The 21,148-nt window shown below is 58.5% G+C and overlaps 1 protein-coding gene across 9 annotated transcripts in view; it reads left to right on the forward strand.

Moving 5' to 3' along the window:
• The first annotated feature begins 5,534 nt into the window (after positions 1-5,534).
• The window catches only part of SRCIN1 (SRC kinase signaling inhibitor 1), a 64,702-nt gene continuing 49,088 nt past the window's right edge, over positions 5,535-21,148 (forward strand). For 6 of the 9 annotated variants that reach the window (XM_059996323.1, XM_059996324.1, XM_059996314.1 and 3 more), the window contains exons 1-2: positions 6,716-6,969; positions 15,130-15,192. In XM_059996323.1, coding sequence (XP_059852306.1) covers positions 6,846-6,969; positions 15,130-15,192 — 187 coding nt within the window. In that variant the 5' untranslated portion in view covers positions 6,716-6,845. Of the gene's footprint in view, positions 5,825-6,715; positions 6,970-15,129; positions 15,193-21,148 lie in introns of those variants that run through there. The other 3 variants (XM_059996325.1, XM_059996317.1, XM_059996320.1) reach the window with 2 other exon arrangements.

Here is a 21,148-nt window from a genome sequence, read left to right on the forward strand (position 1 = left end):
TGGTGGTGGTTTAAGGAAAGGAGAGGAGAGGGACATTCATCTGTGTCACAGGGTTCTCCTGGACACTCCCTGTGTGCCAGGCCCTGCAGTGACTTGCCACTTGTCCCACTAGCAGGCAAAGCCCGAAGCTGGGAAAGCAAGAAGTCAGTCCCTACCCCACTGGCTCTCAAAGTGTGGTTCCTGCCCAGCAGCAGTAGCAGCAGCAACACTTGGGAACTTGGTCGAAATGCAAATTTTCAGGCCCCTCCTCAAACTTGCTGAATCAGAAACTTTGGGGGTGGAACCCAGCAACCCCCGTTTTCACAAAGCCTCCAGGGGATTCTAATTCTTTTTTCTTTTTTAAAAAAATAAATAAATTTATTTATTTATTTAGGCTGCGTTGGGTCTTGGTTGCTGCGCGCGCGTGCGGGCTTTCTCTACTTGCGGCGAGCGGGGGCTACTCTTTGTCGCGGTGCGCGGGCTTCTCATTGCGGTGGCTTCTCTTGTCCCGGAGCACGGGCTCTAGGCGCGTGGGTTTCAGTAGTTGTGGCCCGCGGGCTCTAGAGCGCAGGCTCAGTAGTTGTGGCGCAGTTGCTGTGGGCTTAGTTGCTCTGCGGCATGTGGGATCTTCCTGGACCGGGGTTCAGGGCTCGAACCCGTGTCCCCTACATTGGCAGGCGGATTCTTAACCACTGCGCCACCAGGGAAGCCCAAGGGGATTCGAATTCTTTCTTTTTTTTTTTTTTTTTGCGGTACGCGGGCCTCTTACTGTTGTGGCCTCTCCTGTTGCGGAGCACAGGCTCCAGACGCGCAGGCTCAGCGGCCATGACTCACGGGCCCAGCCGCTCCGCGGCATGTGGGCTCTTCCCGGACCAGGGCACGAACCCGTGTCCCCTGCATCGGCAGGCGGACTCTCAACCACTGCGCCACCAGGGAAGCCCGGGGATTCTAATTCTTGCTTTGGTTTAAGAACCACTGCCCTGCCCTGAGGAGGAGCCAGAGTTAATGAGGGGGGACTCAGTGTTCCCAGTCTGATGGGACAGACAAGACCCTTGCTCACCATCTGATAGGGAAGACAGAGCCTTGTGCTCAGGAAATTCTCAGTCAGAGGGGGACATCGAGGTTTCTCAACGCAAGTCCCTCTAGTGGGGTCCCTCCCTGCTGGAAGCACCAGGACAAGTTTCTCTGGAGGGGGCTGGCTACAGTTAGGACCCCAGAGAACCTCCCCCCTTCCATTTTTACTCTCCATTCTTCAGAAAGTGGGTTTGATGTGCTAATGAGGACATCAATTATTGAGGCTTATTAGCATTCATGACAATAACAAGCAAGGGAGGGGGAATCAAGGGGAACGGAGGGAGGTCTTTTGAAACTTACTGCCTTTTACTTCTCTCCTATAGGGTGGGAGGAGGAATGGGAGAGTGAGGAATGCGGGAGGAGGCTTCAAGGTTCTCAGAGACTGAGCTGTGGTCGGAAGTCTGCAGGTCTGGGGCAGAGGGAGGCAACCTCCACCTCTCAGCTCCCCAACCCAAACCAGCCCCAGAGGCCAGCTCACTGCCCCTGGTCACTCTCTCCCCAGAAGAGGGCTCTCCACAGCCCCCTCAGCGCCTTTGGGCCACCCTTGGTGGAGTTTGGGTGGTCCAAATGGGGCTCATGAAATGCCCTAGCTAGACAATAACACTCCTGGCAGGGTGCCTTCTCGAGGATTTGGGGTGGGGGACTCTGAGGTGGCAGAGTGAGCAGTTTGGGGTGTCCCAGTATCATTTTCACATCACCTTTTCCCCTGTGGCTTTCCTTAGAGGCCCATGTGCCCCTCTGCCCACCCCAGGCCCTGAGGTGGGAGATAGATGGGCCCCAGGCTGAGCAGCTGGACAGAGGAGAAAGCTGAGCCCTACCCAGATAAGAGATAAAGAGACCATGTATTTCTCGTTCTCAAGGTCAAGGAGAACTTCCTGACTACACATGCACGGAAAGGCTCCTTGGAGGTCAGAAAGGGAGTGATGTCAACCCACCCATAGGCCTCTTCACTAGAATCCATCTTGGCTAAGAGGTGCACGCACACATGGGAGGACCCTAAGATAAACCCAATACGGACTCAGAACCAGGCAAAGCAAGGTGATTGGCCGAAGGAAACCCAGAAGAAATGCCCCATACAAATGATTCAAACTACCATGCTGGTGTGACTCTCTCTGAGTCAGCCCGTGTGTCTGTCTACATGTACTCTTTTTCCTCCTAATAAACACTTTACTTGTTTCACTAATTTTGGTCTTTGTGGGAATTCATTTCTAACAAGGTTGAAGGGCCAGGGGCCTTGTCATTGGCCACTGGTCCCCGGTGGTCGAGTGGCGAGGATTCAGCACTCTCACTGCCGTGGCCTGGCTTCAATCTCTGGCCGGGGAACCGAGATCAGCCCCATCTCCCTTTTCCTGCCCAGATGTTTGTCCATGCGCAAACCCTGTTCCAAACACCCTTGGGGAAGGAGCAGTGAGGCTGAGAATTCTCACCTCTAGGGCTCTCCCTCATAACCTCGCTCCTGTGGGCTCCCAGGAAAAGGTGAGCAGGATGCGTGGAGTGAGAAGGGCAAGGTGGGTGGCAAGGTGGGTAACAATCTGCTGTTCCAATCCCTCAAACAAGCCAGCAGCCCCCTCCCAATCAAGCGCAATGCCAGAGATACAGGGGAGAAAGGCCAGAGGGAAGTTACTCGTTGAGGAATGAGAGTGGCGGCAGGGTGGCACCTGAGGCATCTCAGGTGGAGACAGCTGGCACATTGCTTGTGCCCGGGCACCATGCCAGCTTCCAGAAGCAATTCTGGTCTCTCGGCTGAAGAAATAATACCTGTGTTTCCCTCGCCCTGATCAGAGGAGATGACTTCCTCAGCCTCCTCCCTACACCAGGAGCTTGGCTTTTGAGATCAGGTAGAGGGTGGGTGGGAGGGAGCGAGGCACCTATCTTCCCTGGGACATGGGGCAGAGGATCGAGTGGGGTCAGTGAGGGTGGCTGGTGTCAGGCCATCTGCCCTCTGGCTCAACTTGGGCCTCAGGGGAGGGCCCCAAGCTTCCTGTTCAGGAGCTGTATCCCTTCTCACCCCTCCACGGACCCATGGAGGCCGCTGTCCTGCTTTGAGGAGAGGGGGGGTCAAGTGAGCTCACAGCTATGAAGATGATCAGAAATGCTTACGCTATGTCTCTAACAAGTGAACTACACAAATAAAAAATGTTACCTGAATCTGATTTAATCTTCTAACTATGGGGGGGGGGGGCGTTCGTGATGCAGGAGGTCACTGATGTCATATTTGGAATTATTCCCAGTCTCTGGGGGCTAAGTCACAGAGCCTCCCTCCCCAAGTCCCCAAGCCCGTGGCTTCTTGGCATCTAGCGTAAAGGCCAGAAAAACCTCCATGTGACAGGACAAGCATCTTCCCAGCCATCATCCAGGATAATGCCCAGCTCCCTAACCCTGACATTAACTGTGTCTTTACCCTCTTTCTTTACTTTCTGGTCATGAGATGTGTATCAGAGTTAGGCCCCTGCCTCTGGCAGCCCACAGGGTTAGGAGATGGTGGTGGTGATAGAAAAAGAGGCTGGGAGCCTTGGAATCAGGCAAGTCTGGGTTTGAATTTCACCTTTGCTATTCTTAGATTGGGCAAGTGGCTATGCCTCTCTGAGCCTCAACTCCTTTCTCTCTGAAACGGGGCTGAAAACAGCCACTTCCGCAGGGTTGTTGAGAGGATTAAATTAGAGAATATGGGTAAAGCACACGCTGACGCCCTTCCACTTAGGTGGGCACAATGTGGGGAAGGGAGGAGAACTTGTCTCATGGCAGGGGACCTGAGGGGGAGGGGAGGGGCAGCATCCTGCGTGGTTGAGCTGTGGGCCTGGATGGAGGACCAGCAGCGAGAGTCCCCAGCCTCTGGGCTCTGAGAGGCTTGGGAACTGGTGTCCATGCAGCTGAGGGGAAGCCACCCGCCCCCTTGCCGACCCCTCCCCTACACAGGGCCCGCTGCCTCCCATGCCCATCCTGGGCAGGCAGCCAAGCAGGGAGCTGGGTGAGTGCCCACAGCACACTCAGAGGCCAAAAGATGGGCACCATCCAGTTGGCAGAGGGAGAGGCAGCTGGCCCAGGAGGGAAGAAGTCAGGGTGCCGACTGCTGGGGTCGTGTGCCCAGACGGTGTGTCCAGGACACGGCTCTTGGCTGCCCTCCTTAGCTGTCCGGCTGGAGCTGGGAAGGGCCCCTCCTCTCCTTACCCTGGCCCAGTCACCTAAGTTACTGCAACTGGAGATTAATCTCTAAGGGGCATCAGACTTGCCCCGAGCCAGGCATGTGGCTGGCTCAGGGCAGGCCGGGGGTGGGGGGTGGGGGGGTGGGAAGGAAAGTGGGAGAGCTTGGATTAAGGCTGCAACTGGGTAGACCAGGAAGTGGGGAAACCGGTTTGTCATTTGGGCCACTTGGGGTGGGGTCTCCTCTCTTGCCCCTATGCTTGCCTGCCATTCTACCTGGTGGCCTATAGCGAAGAGATGTGCTGTGCCCCTTTCTTGCCCATCTAAGCTGGCTTTGGGAATGCCGGGAGTAAATAAAAGGGGCAGGGGACCTTCCCCTCTCCAAGAGAAGCTTGGGAGAGAAGGGACAGGACAGAGAACCAGAGAGAGAGAGAGAGAGCAAGCAACAAGGACAGGAGGAGGAGGGGACAGAGTGACCCAGAGAAGTCTGTGGAGCCAACAGGTAGGCCAAGGTGGGACAGGGAGGGGGTGGGAGTGAGGCAGGGGTGGGGCAGCGCTGGCGCTCTGCAGGCTTCGGTGGAGGTGGCAATGGCGTCGCCAAGTGAGGTGTGAGAAGCGGCAGGAGCTGGAGCACCCTCCTTTGTAGTCCTGCTTAGCCGATTGGCCGACTCCCCTCACTCACAGCACGGGCCGCTGCAGTTCCAGCAGAAGCCTCCAGGAGGGGCCGCCACCCGAGCTGGGGGCAAGGAGACAGCCCAGCAGGGGGCGCCGTGGGACTGGGTCCCCTTGGCTAAGCCGGGTCTAAGGAGACAGCTAGGGGGGCGTCCCGGCACAGGCAGAGGAGGGTCCAGACTCTCCCTGCATAGGGCGCCTGTGGCTTCCGGAGGTCACCTTGGCTGAAGAGTAGTTCCCCCAGTCCCTCCCTGCCCCCGTCCGTCCCCGAATGCTTCTCCATCCTAAGGCGCGCACGGACTAGGAGACCGAGAAGTTTCCGCACCCTCCAGGTGCACCCCTTCCTCCGATGCCGGCCCCCACTTTAGGCATTAGTCCCTGTCATGGCTTGAGGATTGCTCTGGGGGGAAGAAGCAGGTGCAGCGGGGAGGGGAGCGTGAGCGCTCCCCGCACCCCAAGCCCGGCCGCGCGCTGCGGGGTCCCGCAGTGCAGCTGGAGGGCGCGAGGCGCCGGCCCCCTCCCGTCCCTGCTCCCCGCCACCCCGGCGGCCCTTTGTACGTTCAGGCCACACGCGCGTGCTCGCGCCGCGCGCGCTCCAGCCCGCAGTGACACACCCGCGCCGGCGCGCGCGCGCGCGCGCACACACACACACACACACACACACACTCGCTCTCGCACACTCGGTGACACGCCCGCGCGCGCGCACCCACACGCCCGGCCGCCGGCGCCCTCCCAGCTGGTCCACCCCGGCGGGGCCCGCGCCCCCGGCCCGCCCGCCTGGCACCGCGCCCCGGGGCTGGGGCCCAGCGAGGAGCCCGCGAGGCGGCGAGAGGGCGAGCGCCAGGCAGGCCGGCCCGGGGCCCCCGCCCCCCGCGCCCCCGCCCGATGGGGAACGCTCCGTCCCAAGGCATGTCCCTGTCTCTCTCCTTCCTAATGTGCCTCCATGCTTAAGTGGAAGGTATTTCTGTTTTCTTTGTGTGTTTTCCCCTCGGCCGGGGGCGGGGGCGGCGGCCGGGCCGGGGAGGCGGCGGCCGACGGGGCGAGGGATGCTCGGGGCGCAGGTGTGTGGGGGGCAGGGGACCGCGGCGCTCCGGGCTTGGGAGAAGGACCGGGGCGAGAGGAGTGCTGGGACCAGAGAGGGGGTCCTGCATTGGAGAGGCTGGAGACCGGGTGGGGAGGGCCTCGTGAGGCCCGGGGAAGGGGGCCCGAAGGGTTAAAATTTAAAGGGGTTTATGTGGAGGGGGGAGGGAGGGAGAAAAGAGGAAGGGAGATGGATGGTGAGGAGAGCGGAGGAGGGGAGTGGTCCATCCGAGGTGGAGGAAGAGGAGGATGCAGGGGGAGGCGAAGGGGATGGAGAAGTGGTGGGAGCATTAAAGCCCTTTTTCCCCCAGGTCCCAGAATGGGGTGCACGCCCTTGGATGGTGGTGGTAGGCGCTTTGCGCCCGCCCCCCAGGGAAGGAAGAGGATTAGTGTATTCTGGGGTTGGTTGTGTTGCCAGGATACAAGCCTGTATTCCCCGCACCCCCCTCCCCAGTCACCTCGAGGCCCTAGCCCTGGAGACCTGGGAGCCTAAGCAGCAGTTGCAGGACTGGGGACCCGCTCCCCGCTAGGCTGGCGGGAGGGGGAGGGGCTGGGGAGGGGCCATTTGATCTTAAGCCCTCCCCTTGCAGAGGCCAGAGGGCAGGGGAGGGCGCCCCCAGCTGGGGAGAGCATCTCGGGTGAATGAGGAAGTAGGGACTGCCGGAGGCTGAGCGGCAGAGGGCGGGGCTGGGGAGGGGCCGCGCTAGCCCCCCCTCCCCTCCCACGCACCCCTTTGCTACGTCAGAAGCTCCCTGGCCAGCTCCGAGTCCTGTCGGTGGGGGCAGCAGGATGCTGGTGGAAGCAGAGGGGGCCGGCCGGGTGCCTCCGCAGCTCGGCTGGCAGGGCCCGGCGGGGTGTGTGCAGCTGCTGGTGCGAGCCCCTCCACCCCACCCCTCCCCATGCAGCCCTGGCAGTGCCTCCGGCGCTTTGCCCTGGCCTGGTGGGAGAGGACAGCGGAGGGCAGCGCCCGATCTTCCAGGGAGGAGGCTGGACCGAGGGACCCCGGGGGCCGAGGGGAGCCAGGTGAGCAAGGACAGGGAGTGTGCAAGGAGGAGATCCTGGACTGCCAGTCCCTCTTCCCAAATACGAGGGAACCAGGAGGTCCTTGCAGCCCCCAACTTTAGGAGAAGTGGGTTCCTGGCTGGAGCTTTTCAGAAGGTGTTGGAGCTACTGTTGTTTTGGGGAGGGGGAAACAGATAAGGGCTGGGAGTCTGGGGCAGATGACCAGACTTCCAGGCTTGTGGGTCTGAATATTCCTTGGTGTTGGGTTTGAGCACTTTGGGGTGGGGATAGGATGCCTTCTTTCCAACTCTGGATATCTTGGTCTGGGTGACCTTGAGCCAACTGCTTTGCTGTCTAACTCTGTGCCTCAGTTTCTCTCATTCCCTTCCCCATCCTTCTTGCTGGTCTTAAAGAATTGGTGATGCTTTTGAGGGAGACTGTCACTGTGAAAACGTGGGGCTTTGTCATCACTGGTGGCAGCTGTGATGGTGGTGGTTTCTGGCATGGTTGCGCGTGTGTACATATGTGGGGGGCAGTTATGGTTTCCGTGTGAGGTCTTTTGCTGGTTTTAGTTGATGTTGGGCCCCCTGTGGGCAAGTGTCAGGGTCCGGCATTCATACAGGAAGGAGGGCTCCAGGCAAGCTGGGAGTTGTTGGGGCAGAGACTTAGCTGGTGGCCTAGTGTGGAAGCAAGGGATGGAGCATAACAGGAGGGGGTTCCAAGAATAAGATTCCCCCCTCCACCCAGACTGCCGGGCACCCAGGCACCATTGGCAGCAAGTGCAAAGGCTTTGCCCTGGCTTCCTGCCACTGCGCCTTGGGGACAAGAGGGTCTTTGTCCAGTGCTCCCCCCACCCCTGCTCCTTCCGCCCTTACCATGTTGGCCAGTTCTCTGTGATGACCCTCAGGGCCGGGATGGAGATGCAGGTCCCCCATGTGCTCTGGAGATCTGGAAGAAGCAACTGTGGTCTCAGGCACTGCTGAGCGGAGACGGGGAGCTCTTCTAGGGGAAGGGTCCCTGGGAATGAGCCATTGGGAGCTTTGATCCCACCGCATGCTTTCCGCTCGCCTCCTTGCCTAACGCGGAGGGGATGGGGTCTGGGGTCTTCATGGCCTGATTCCTGCTGGGAATCCAGGGTTCCATGTTTCTTACATATGTACAGGGCAGAGTTGGGTGCTGTGATGCAGAGCCCCAGATGATCTCTCTCTTTCTCTCTCTCTGGCTAGGGACCCACCCTGGAAAAAAGGTTTAATTAGAACCATTGATTCCTTCTTTGGCTGTGAGCATCGATCTCACCGGTGTGGTCAGAGCTGGGGGTGATGGTGGCGCGGCTGCCGTCTGCCCAGTTCGAACCTTGGCTTTCTCTGACAAAACCCAAGCTTAGGAGGGAGGGGGCTAGGCTCTTTGAAGTACCAGATCTGTTTTAGCCCCATCTCCACCCCAGGTTAGGTCTTGGGGAAAGAAGGGAGACGAGGTTGAGGGTTTGACCTGAGGGAGCTGTGTTTGGGGTTTGAGGGTCCTGAGTAGTGGGCCTGGGGCTCGGGAATGGAGGGGCGGCTTGGTTGGAAGGGAGATGGGAGGCCACTGGGTGGGCAGGCAGAGATTTCAGGGGAAGGATCTGGAGCTTGCCATTAAAGCTTTGCTTTCGAGGAATCCCAAGCACTTATCTCCTCCAAGTCCTGGCAAGGAGATCCGATTTCTTCCTTAGTTTGTGTCTTCAAGGCCCAGAGAGGGACAGAGACGGTCTCAGAGGCCCAGTGGGCCTGGGTCTAGCCTTTGAGCCTGGCTGCCTGACCGAGTGGCCCCTGCCTAGGCACAGAGAACGAAAGGTGAGGCTCCAGGCAGCCTCCCATCTGGTCTCTGGGTTTGGTGGGAGGTGGGGGACAGATTGTGCCCCCGCCCCAAGCCCCAGCTGCCCATCGTGGGTGGGCTGGTGCAGGTGCAGGCTTCAATGAGCCACTCAGATGCTCTTTGAAGAATCCCTTGTTGGCTTCCTAGGGCCCATTCGAGCAAAGATAATAAAAATCTGGCCGTCAGCGGGTTTGAGGGCTGAACTTGCTTCCCCTTCTTTCATTCCCAGCTCTGAAAAGCAGAGATGAAGCCTTTGGATTTGGCTGGGAAGCAGCGCTTGCCTGGCCCGAGGGAGGGAGGGAAGGAGAGCAGGGAGGGAGGCAGAAGAGGGAGGACTGATTTCCCGGCAGCCGGGGTGTTTGCTGGGGAGGTGGGCAGAGGGTCAGGGACCTGGTCCCCTACTCTTGCCAGGCAGCCTCAGGCCTCGATGGGGCTCCTATGCCCCTCGCCCAGGCTCCAGCCTTGTCCTTCAGTTCCAGAGGCTGGGAGCCCCCCCTTCGGCTCCACTGCTCCCACATTCTCCCCTCTGCTCCTCAGATCCCCCCACTTTCTCCCCCCCTGGTGCCCCCCATCCCTGCCCCTCCATTTTTCTCCCTCTGCCCTTCCCGCTGTCTCTCCTCTTTGTCTCCCCCTTCTGCTCCTTAGTCTCCCCTTTTCTGTCTGTCTGCCCCCTCATACCTGTCTCTCTTCTTTCCTTAGCATCTGTCCTGCTTTCTAGGACTGTCTGGAAGGTTAAGAAGCCAAGCTGGTTGGAGGGAGGGAAGGAGCTGCAGCCACGGAAGGGACCAGCCTGAGTTGACTATTATGGTCTGTCAGGAGTCATAGTCATCAGAGTCCAGGCGGAAGGGGGCCTCTGAGCGCTTAGAGATGTGTGTGTAGTGAGGGCGCCACCCCCTCCCCGCACACAGCGGGCACCTTGCCCTGACATTGGGCTTCAGACACTCAAGTTCTCCTGCCGCCTTCTACTGCTTGGCTGCCGGAAACCAATGCCTCCGGCCTCTGGCCCCTCCACACCTCTGGTCGCCCACTGTCCAGGCATCATCGCCGCCCTTGCCCATGGTTCCCCCACATCCACTACTCAGGCTCACAGGAGGAAGGGAAGGGTCCAAGGGAACCCCTACAGGCCCTGTGACCCCTTCACCATCTTGTAGGCCCCCCCACATGGAAGACAGGACTGTCATGGAAAGAGCACTGGACTGAGTAAAGAGACCTCGTTAGGATCCTGCCTCAGCGCCCAAATGTCCGAGTGACCTTGAGCAAGTCCCTTCCTGGCAAGGGCCTCTTTCCTCACCTGTGAAATGAGGGGGCACAGGCTGGCTCCTCTCCAAGGTCTCTTCTGACATTCCACCGTTGTTGTGTCTCTCTTCTGGGTGATTTGCATATGCTTTGCATATATCAATGATGCCTGCTTGAAGGGGGAGGGTGCCGCCCACGGGGACCAGAGCCCCACCCACCACTCCAATTCCCCTTGCCCATTGGCCCAGGCTGTCACTGCTGGAATCTCCCAGAGGGATGGAAGCCGGGTGAGGCCTGAGAATTCCCTGGGGAGGTGGCTCCTTGTGCTCCAGCCGTCCTAGAGGCAGGATGGGGGGATAGCCCTAGTGGAGAGGACCCCTACCCTCATCACTCCGGCTCTAGAAAGTCCAAACAGTGAAACCAAGTGGGTGTGAATTCACTACGGTTGCCTGTGGCTACCACGGGGTGTGTGAAACCCCACTGAGCCTGGCAGAGGGGTCAGGGCCTGAGCACCTCTAGACGCCAGGAGCTTAGCTAGGTGTAAGAGGTGTAAGAGTCCCTCCTCTGGCTTCAGCTGCCAGACAGGCAGCTTCACAGTCCAGGACAAGTCCTGCCGTCTTTTGCCCTGCCCACTTCTGCTCAGGCCCCTGGGCTCTGGATATGTGTGGGTTGGAACTTGGACCTGAGAGATGGTCACTGAGAACAGGATCATGGCATATCTGGGCCCTGCCTGGCCAGCACACCACAGGTGAGGCGTGGTGCTCCCTGCAAGGGTCACAGGGAGGGAGAAACTGCTGCTCTCAGTTCTGCACCCACCTCCGTCTACCCCGACTGATCTCACGGGCCTTCTCCCCTGCCACCTGGTATGTGCTCTGTGTCTGGCACGGGGCAGTGCGCTGCATCCCAGCCCCCAACCTGCCTCATTTCCTTTCACCCCCATAATACTCATCACATGGGGCAAGTCTGGGGTAAAGGTTGGCAGCCAGGAGAAGATAAGGTGGGCCACTGAGTAAGGCGAGGAATTCTGAAGACAGGAGCAAAACTCCCCTCCACCGCCATGGTGGGCGGGGCCAGAGGAAACACAGCAAGAGGGATCAAGGTTAGATTTAGTTCCAGGGAGGAACTGACCCGGGGGGCAGTTTAGTTTCTGACCACGGAATTGTTGTGAAACTTAAATAATAGGTGAAAATGTCCAGCACAGTGCCTGACACATGATAAACAGTCAATAAATGGTATGGGGAGGGAATGGATGTCTCTGAACCCAGAGGAGGCCCTCCCCTAACCCTGAGATGCAGGATTTTGCAGGAGATGAAGAGTCAGAAGGACAATTCCCAGAAGAGCTGTTTCTCCCACACAGGCGGCTGCTTCCCCACCGCAGCCCTCGTGCCCCACACACGCACCGGGCTCAGGGCCCAGCCACCCTGGGATACCCTGCCCTCATCCTCTCTGCTGCAGGAGGGCAGACAGGAGGGTTTGGAGGCGGGGAATCCTTTTCTCCCCCTCCCCCTGTTTTTGCACAGGACAGCTTGAGAGGAAACAGGCCCACGCTGCAGCAGGAGGAATCGAGGTTAGATGGGAGGGAAACCCCCAGGTGCACGAAGGGTGGCTGCTCTGAGGCGGTGTTTTTGCATCTCTTACCTCAGTGATAGGTGTCTGTGAGCGCAGGTAAGTCAGTGTTGTACCTAGGGGCAGGGGACTGGTTGGCATGACCTTTGAGATGACCTTTGGGCTATCGGAAGGAACTTGGTAGATCCAGTTTCATCTCTTGTGGCTGTGATGGTTGGCCAGAGTGCAGGGGGCCGTGATGAAGAGGAGTTCAGAGCTGCTGGGGAGGAGGAGGTTACAGCGAAGTCAGTCTTTGATCCCCCAGGGCAGAGAAGTCAAGTGTGGGGTGAAGAGCAAGCCTTGGACTGGTGTCAGGTTGCCTGCCTCCCCTACTGCTGTGTGACATTAGGCAAGTTAGTTGCCCCCTCTGGTTTTCAGTGTCCTCGGTGTGAGAAAAGGGTGGAACTAGAGAATCTCTAAAGTCCCTTCCAACTGTCAGAGGTTCTACCCACCTCCTCTCTCCTGAGATAATACATGCCTCGCCACACAGACGGTGGGAATAATACTTCCCAGCTCCAGCTAAACCAGGAAAAATGGAGATTTGGCCCAAGAGAACACTGGTGCTTTTGTGCGCCTGCATACGCCTTGCAAACAGTCCCTCCTGCTCTGAAGGCACATCTTGCCTAAATCTGTCCTCTCAGCCCAGAAGATGGATAAGCGAGAGGCTATAGGATTCAGCTACAGTCTTGTTTTCCTCCCACTCCAGAAAAAAAAGGCTTTGCAGCACTCCGTTCCAACCAGGGACTATAATCCAGTCCATCTTTTCTTCTGCGGAGGCACTGCCAGCTGGTGGCTCCTCTCCCCCACAACCTTTTCCTGGTTCCTGGTAGCCTCAGCCACCTGGCCCGGTTGCCTGCATATCCCGGAGTGGAGTAGCACTGAGACTGGGAAGGAGCTGGGTTTTCACACGGCCTGCCTTTCTCACTTCTGCCAACCTCCTCATCCCAGCACCCTGCTCTCTGTCCCACCCCAGTCACAGAGCGTGCTGGAGACCCCAGACCCAGGGACCCACAGGGGGCCCCCCAGATCCAGAGACCCCCACAGAGTGGCCCTAAGCTGGAGATGTTTGTGCAGAGCCTAGGAGGCAGAGAGGGTGTGTGTCCTGCTGGCTGCTTCCACCCCAGGGAGGCTGATAATTGCAGACACAGCAGGCATCTGCGGCGTCACCCCAGGCACCAGCAGCTGCCTCATTGAGGAAGAATTAACGATCCCAGTTCATTGGGAAGGCATTCCACGGCTCACTGAAGCCCTTGCAGATACACCCGGGCCTCTATGCCTCCTCTCCGGGGCTGTCCCCTGCCTCGTCCATCCCCTCCCAGTGGCCAGGCTGGCCTGCTGAGTCCCCATTCTTGTCCCAGCCTTCTTCTAAGTTGAAAGTTGGGACTCTGAGGGAAAGCCAGGGCTGTCTGGACTGACAACGACTCTCGCTTTGCTGCCCCTGACTTTTTAGGCCCCCTCTCCCTAGCGTGGGTGCTTGCGGGGGGATTTCTGGATGTTAAAACAAGAAGAGACCTTTGAGGGGCTTCCTGGAGCCTCTTCTGTGACGGAGGCGGGAGAGTAGGAAAGGGGCTCCCGGAGAGGCAGAAGTGACTTAAAGATGAAGCTGGGGAGGAGCCAATTCTCCTGAAGCCAGCAGCTCATCCCCCACCCCTGATCCCTGGTCCATTTGCAGCCTACGGTTAGAATTATCTGCTTCCCACTCCTAGGATGAGGCAGAAAGAAACTGAAGTGAGGCCTTCTGCTCCACTCATTGTCCGTAAAAAATAGTTTATGCTGGAGCATGGGATGGAAAGAGGTTAGACTTCACGCAGAACTTCCCAGCGAGCACTGAATGGGAGCCCGCCAAAGGCTGGGGAGGATGGATGGGAAGCAGTTCAGCTCAGGGGCCAAGCGCTCAGGCTCTGGAGTTGGACAGATCCGGGCTGGCATCCCAGCCCTGTGGCTCACTCGCTGTGTGGTGTGGGGCAAGTCACTTCACGTCTCTGAAGCTCAGTTTCCTCATCTGTAAATTGGGGCTGGTATCCGTGGTTCCCTCACAAGGTGGGTACCAGGATTAAATGAGGCAATTTAGGCAGAGCTCCTGGCACATGGTGAGCTTTCAGTAAACAGTAATGTCTTTGTCTTCATCCTCGTCCTCACTGTCCAGTTGAATGAACGAATGGGTGGCTCTTCTCCCAGGAAAAAGAGACATACGTGAGAAAGCCTCTTACCTAAAACCCAGATTCTCACCCCAGCCGGCCTGGGGCTGGGCCCCTGGAGCTGCCACTTAAGGCCAGGGGTGAGCGGGGAGCTAGGCCTCTTGAGTCTTCATGCCCCCACCTGGTGCCCCTCTGTCCACCTGCCCCTTCTGTGCCCCACCCCCACCCCACTGCTTTGTCCAGGAAGCCCTCTGGGGCTACATATGTCAGTGAACATTCTTGTTTTCTTCCCCCAGTCAATGTCCCAACATCTGGGTACAGCAGCTGCTTCTCCCCAGGACGCCTGTGTCTTGGGTAATCGGTGGGAAAATTGGAAACATCAGATTGGCAGGGGGCTCTGAGGATGCTTGTAGCCAGACGTGATGTGCGTGTGGATGGGTCCGAGACAGCCAGTGAGGGCTGGGCCCGAGAGGGTGCCCGGCCCACAGTGTCTCCGTGCAGGAAGGGTCCTAACGCCGCGCCCCAGGATGAAAGGCAGCAGACAGGCGTTGGGGCATGAGGGAAGTAGAGTACAGTTAGAAGGACTTCCTGCAGAGTGAGAGCGAGGCAGCATGACGGACACCTGAGGGGGGCCCTGCCCTGGCAGTTTGAGGATTGGGGGTGCGTGGGGGTCAGGAGCTGGGCACAGGGCTTCCGGCAAGCCCCTATCACAGCAGGAGTGTGTGCGCGCGTGTCGCGTGTGAAGTACCCCTGTTTCCTCTGTTGTGGGCAGAGAAGGGGGGCCTTCCTCAGGGTTAGGGGGTGAGTGGAGCAGATGGGGGTCTCTTGGGCTGGGAGGGGGTGGTCAGCAGAGCAATGAAGGCAGGCCCCTCTGACTCTGAACCCACCAGCCTTCCAGAATGAGGCAACCTTGGCTGGGGGAGGCAGATGGGGGTCTTGTGTGGACCCCAGTAAAGAGCCTGCCCCCGTTTCTGGGAGGAGAACCAGGCCTGGCTTGCTGGCTGTCTATCCTGGGGACCCCACTCTGGGGACCCCCTTGTTTTCTGTGTTGTCCTGCTGTCTGTCCTCCTGTCTGTCTCCCACCCGTGTCTCTGCCCCTTCAGCCCCTGCTCTTCCTCCAACACCCAGTGTCTGTCCTGCCTGCCCCCCAGCCCTCAGTGACCCCCCAAAGGGACACCTCCTAATGCTCTGCTTTGCTCTGTCCCCGTCCCCTCCTCCCCCAAGGCCCAAGGCCCCTGCAGGGCCCATCCCACTTTGGGAGCCCTGCCCCAGCCCCTTCCTCTCTTCAGCTCCTCTCCTCCAGCTCTGGGCATTCATTCACGACTTTCCTCCTTTCCTGTCCCTCACCCAGGGCTCCAGCGTGCAGCAGGAGGGAAGCCTCCAGGACTCTGTTCCCTCTGTTTAAAGTCTCCAGGTTGGTAAGCCAGGAGGGGGGCCTCTCCCCACCATCCTGCCACACACTGCTCCCTAGCTGGTGCCTCTCCCCAGCTTCGGGGGCCAGAAACGGGGGAGGGGGCTATCCCTGGGGGGCCCAGGCCTTTGCCAGGGGAGGGGGCAGCAGAGACCTGACTCTGGGGAGGGCACCTTGCCTGGCCGAGAATGTGTCCGTGTGTGCACGTGTGTGCATGTGAGTCAGTGTGCGCGAACAAACACGTGTGCATGTACATGTGTGTGCGGGCCGCGAAGCTCCATGTAGTGGGGCTGGGGAGGGAGGAGGAGGCGGGAGCCCTCTGTCGAGGGGAGAGATGGCCTGGGGAGAGGGGGTCAGGAGCAAGGGGCCCTTCTCATCAGGGGCAGCCCATGTTCTAGCGTCGGCCAGAGGGGGGGCGATGGGAGAAGATGGGACCACACCGACCTCAGTACAGCTTTGTTTAGTTTATAGGCACTTGAAACCCTGTGATCGCATTTCATTTATTGAATCGTTCATTCATTCTTCCGTCCACTCCTTCCTTCTTTCATTCAATACAGATTTACTGAACACCTTCTCTGTGCCAGGCACTGGTCTAGGCTCAGAGGCCAACAATGACCAAGACAGCGAAGTTTCTTTCGTTGCTTATGTGGTGAGCAGATAGAGGTTAAGGGGTTGGCTGAATTCACTGGCTGTGGGGCCTGGGGCTGTGGCCTGGCTGGCTGTCTGGAAAGGGCTGTGACCCTCCGTCCACTGATGCCCCATCCGCCCCTGCTCCCCCTGCTGGCAGCTGCTCTGCACTTCATGTCCCTGCAGAGTGTCCCCTGACCCAATGGCACTCCTCTCCTATAATGTGTCCCTGCCAAGCAGGCAGTGACTGAGGTCCCAAGTGCCCGTGACCCTGGGCCCTGCGGGCAGGGCCAGAGCTGGGGCCACTTCAAGAGGGCCTCTGGGAACCCCCATCTCACTTCCGTGCCCAGGACCAGCCTGGAGCACTGGACTTGAGACTCAGTCTGATTTGGGTTCCAAGGCTCACATAAACCATGTCCTAGCTGTGTGGCCTTGGACAAGCCACTCTCCCTCTCTGAGCCTCAGCGTCCTTGCCCGTAAGATGGCAGGCTTGTTGAGAAGAATACGGGAAAAGCAGCAGCAGCTGGACTGGAGCCCAGCCCACAGCAGGGGATGCCCAATTGCTGGCTTCCTTTCTGCGCCTCCCCCAGCCCCTCCCTGGGGCTGAGCAGGCTGTGCCCTGGGTACTGCCTGTGTGCTGCCCCTGACCGCCCTTGGGAGAGGGGCTGCAGAGTCCCTGCCTTGGCTGTTCGCAGGCTCCACATCCTCCAGCCCTTCTCCAGCTCTCTGGAGGATGCTTCGGCCCCAATCCGGGCGGGCGGATGGGGGAGGCAGCCCTCCTCGCCACTGTGGCTGCCGATGCCTTGATGGCCTTTTAATAACTGCTCGGAGACAATCTGTAGAGTGCTCGTTTGTCTGCCTCTTAATTAAAATTACCATTTTCCTAAAAGAGCAACGATGCTGCTCTCCTCCCCCGCCCCCCTCGGTGGCTGCTGCCAGGAGAAGGCAGGAGTGACTGGAAACTGCAGACTTTCCCCTCACCCCGCGTCCTGGTCACACAGGCCACCCCCCCTTCCCCACACAAATGGCAGAGGGGCCGAGGCTCAGGGGCAGGGAACCAGGGAGGGGGCCTGACTGCCCTCCTCTTTCGCTTAACCCTCTTCTGGAATACTCCCAGAGGCGGGGAGCTCAGTCCTTTCCCAGACTTACTTTTTACATCTGTAAAGAGCCAGAGTGGGGCTGTGTTGCTCTCCATGGGGTCAGGGAAGTGACTCAGTGACTTAGTCGGGACAGCAGATGCTGCTTGTGAGGCAAGGGAACGTGGTCTTACATCGTAGCTCCACCAACAAGAACCACCTAGGAAATGTTCTGGAGGAGAGGGAGGCGCTGCAGCCTGGGGCCCGGAGATGCAGCACTAGGAAGGACCCCTTGAGATGCCTCTGTCTCCATCAGCTCCCAGTGGCCCTCCCCTTTCCCTCTGTGACCCTCTGCTTCTGTACCTCCTCTTCCAGGAACACCCTGCCTTTGTCACCTCCCACTTCTGCTTCTCCCTGAAGTGCCCCTCCCTGACCACCTCCGGGCTCGCCCCCTGAGCTCCCAAGGCTCTGTCAAATGTCTCGTGGCATCGGTTCTGGACATAACTGAGCCTACTAGTTCATGTTTGCTTTTGGGGCAGCAAACTCAGTGCTTTCAGGGGCTGGAAACGAGTGAAGCAGTGGATGAGGACGATAGGGAATGGTGAGGACTGCGCTGAGTAGAGTGCCTGTGTTCCTTAAAGGCATTAAAATTCAAAGACACAAAACAAAGCACCACCAGCTAAACAAAATGCCTGTGCCCCAGTATGGCCCCAGCGTGGTCTTTGCTAAACTGCAATTCATTTATCTTGGCATCCTCATATTGCCCAGTGCATAGTAGGTGTGTACTCATTGTTTGTTGAGTGAATACGTGATCATCCATATGTCAGGCACTGTGCTAGATACTTTACATATTTATTTCTTCCCCTCTTCCCAAGGTAAGCACTATCTTTCCCATTTTGCCATTAGAGAAACTGACATCCAGAAAAGTAAAACGACTTGTTCAAAGTCACACTTATGGGAAGGGGCAATTTTTGATTGGAGCCTTGGCGTGCTGTGTCCTTCTTGCTCTGTGTGGTCACGGGCATGCCTGTGCGTGACGCAGGGCATATGCATTCAGTACCTGGCCTGGCTAACGGGGAGCACTGGTGTGGCTAATGGCCACCTTGTTGACATGCGTCGTGCACCTGTGGGGAGGTAGGGTTGAAGGAAGTGAGGGCTGCAGAGGCGGGGAGGGAGCAGACGCCCCTCACCCCAGCACACCCCTCCTCCATCAGCTTCCGGTCCCATCCCAGCCGCCCGGGGATGGCGGCGTGGTGACAGGTGCCGAGCTGCCGAGATGACAGCACTGCTGATTCCCCCATAATTACTGTCTGATGAGATGCCAGAATTAGCCACCATGCGAGCATGGGATGCAGATATGGGGCAGAGTGCTGGGAAGCAGCTGTGGGGAAGGGAGCCTCTCCGTCCTGGGGCCCTCTGGCAGGAGGGCAGAGTTTGGTGAGGAGGAAGTAGGTTAACAAAGAGGAAGCACTGTGTGGTTAACATGCATCAGATGTTATCGTGTGGGCTGTGGTTTTCCAGTCCTCAGAGTGGCTGGACACACCCCTGAGATGGCTGGCTTCCAGACAGGGTATCAAGGGCCTCAGGCCACTAAGTAGAGAATTATGGGCAGAGCAGGCTGCCCACTCAGACTCCTGGGCAAATGCTTTGGTGCTTGTAGCTGGGATGTGCCTGGCTGGGGCTAGGGCATAGTTGCTAGGAAGGGGCTAAGACCCAGAGCAGACTCCTGGAATCACATTAGCATAGCCAGGCAGCAGAGGGCAGAAGGAAGTGCCTAGAAGGAGCCGGCAGGTTGAGCTAACCTTGCCAGGAGAGTCGTCCATCCCAGGCAGGAGGAGACAAGTTGGCCCTGAGGCCCGAGGTCAGGGGAGGCCTGAGAGTTGAGAGCAGGAGATAAGGAAGGTACGTTCTGGTCCCAGAGCAGGGCTGAGTATGCCCTGGCATTTGTTTCCCCTGGCACACATGCTGGGGGCAGGAGGAGGGCTGGCGAGAGCAGAAGCAGAGAGGGGTCATCTGGGCTGCTCAGACCTTATCTGGACGATTGGAGCAGTTTTGAAGGCCACCAGCTAAAAGCGGTGGTGACAACATGGGGCCGACCCAACAGAGGGCAGTGCACATGGCCCGGGGCTGAAGCCAGGCCACAGAAGGAAGGACTTGAGGTGTTGGGCTCAGGAGAGAAGATACTGGTTCAGGAGCCTTCATTCTGCCCTGAAGGGAGAAGTAATCGTGCCCTGCCCCTGGACCCCTCTGAGGGCCATGGGCACAGACTCTGGCTCTTTTTAAGGAAGGAGGAGTTCCACAAGGTAACTGGTGCCTTAGATGTAATGAGCTGTCTGTTTCTGGAGGAATCCAAGTCCTGGCTGGATGGCGTTCCTGAAATAGGACTTGCAGTTCTGTGTCAGCACAGCCTGTGGCAGGGGTTGGGAGGACTCAGTACCAAACTAAGGTATGAGTGGAGGGCTGTGGAAAGGCAGGACCCCCTTCCCAGCCTGGGCTTCTGTGGCCCTGGGGCAGCTCTGCTCCCTGCCCCTCCTCTCTCAGCCACGCCCTGGGGAAGGGTCCCCACTCTTCTGGTGTGAGGTCTCCCCAAAAAGGATGGGGTTGAGGGTCTCTGCGCTTCTCTGGGGAGGGGCCTGTTCGAGTGTTCCCTTCTTAGGGAGTTGGACAGACTGAGGGGACGTAAGGGGCTCTGGCCCAGTGGCTCAGATGAAGACTCAGGGATGCCTTGGTGGCAGAATCAGCGTCTTCCTCAGGGGTAGCAGGGTGTAAAGGAGAGAAAGGGGATCCGGGCTGAGAACCCCACAGTCGAGACCAGGCTTCTCCACTTGGCAACTCTGACCACGGACAAGTCACCCCTTCTTGAGCCTCTGCTTTCTCACCTGTAAAATGGGGGGAGAGCAACGTCACGAGGTGACTCTGAGAACTGAATGAATAGAGGCTATCAGAGCCCCTTGTGGGCTGTCATGAGAGTGTGCTTGGTTGAGGGCTGGGTATCAAGAGTGCTGTCATTCACGGCTGGTCCGTTTTCCCCACGGCATCCAGCAAGCCTGGTGCTGGGTTTAAACCTCATCACTCCAGATGGATGGATGGATTTAACTGAGACGAGAAGGTTGGAGGCTTCAAGTCTTTTCCAGAGGGAAGGGGAGACTGTTTATTTCTCCCCTGCCTTCCAGCTCGTGCTCCACCTTCCTGGATCCTGCTCTGGTGGGACGGTTCAGGTTAGGCAACAGGGAGAACTGAAAGATGCCCCTGGAATCTGATCAGGCTTCCCAGGTCAGTCTGGACCCAGCAGTCAGGCAGGAAACTCTGAGTCTCCTCCTCCCTTCTCTGGGTTCCCCCATCTTCCATCCTCCAGAGTCTCTCCTGGTGCTAACCTTAGCATCCCTAAGAAGGGAACATACTGGGACGCAGATTTGGCCGTTTGTACCCGGTTGGCTTGCAGGGCAGTAGAGTAATTGACCTGTGAGGTGAGGGCTGAAACTTGCAGCCCAGAAGCCCTGTCCTTCACCCTCCAGCAGCAGGTGGAAGGGTGTCCAGGGCCCGCCGGCCCCTTGTCCTGGTGCAGGAGGCTGAGCACCTGTAGAGGGAGACAAGGGCTGGGGGTGCGAGGTCCAGGAGGGGCATCTCAGTCCTTGGCATCACCTGGTTGGGTAAACATTGGTGAGAGTGGAGTGGCCTGTATTTGTAGACAAAATGTCAATGCTTTCGCAAGGGGACTCTGAACTTGACAAAGCAGGAGAGGTGCCAAGAAGCTGCCTCTCTGAGAAGGGGTAGCTGGACTCAGCATGGGCAAGTGGGGTCCCCAGTGTCTTTCGCTCCAAGCTGGAGATGCCTCGAGCTGGCACTTGAGGGAGCCCCCAGATGCACTGCGATCTGTGGAGAGGTTGTAAATGTATGTGCTGTGTGCGTGGGCACAGCACCCTGTCTGTCCACGTAGCACCCAAGGTGGCATCTCTGCAGTGACCCAGTCGCAGCTGGGCCCATGTTGATGTCTGTGGTGGGTGCAGGGGAGGCCTTCGTGACTGGGCACACGTTCGTGAGCCTGTGCTGGGCGTGTGGGCATGTACCATGGGGGCACAGGCGTGACGATAGAAGTGTGAGGAGCAGAAGCACGGTGACCTGTGCTTGGAGTGTGGAGGCACCAGGGCCCCGATCATCCTGGTGTCTGAGGGAGCTGTCTGGGTGCTGGGTTGTGGGCCTGGGAAGAGCCTCCTCGAGACAGCCTGATCCCATGAAGGGCAGTGTCTCAGCGGAGG

The sequence above is a fragment of the Delphinus delphis genome, chromosome 19 (assembly GCF_949987515.2).
Source record: "Delphinus delphis chromosome 19, mDelDel1.2, whole genome shotgun sequence".
In the NCBI taxonomy this organism is placed as follows: domain Eukaryota; kingdom Metazoa; phylum Chordata; class Mammalia; order Artiodactyla; family Delphinidae; genus Delphinus; species Delphinus delphis.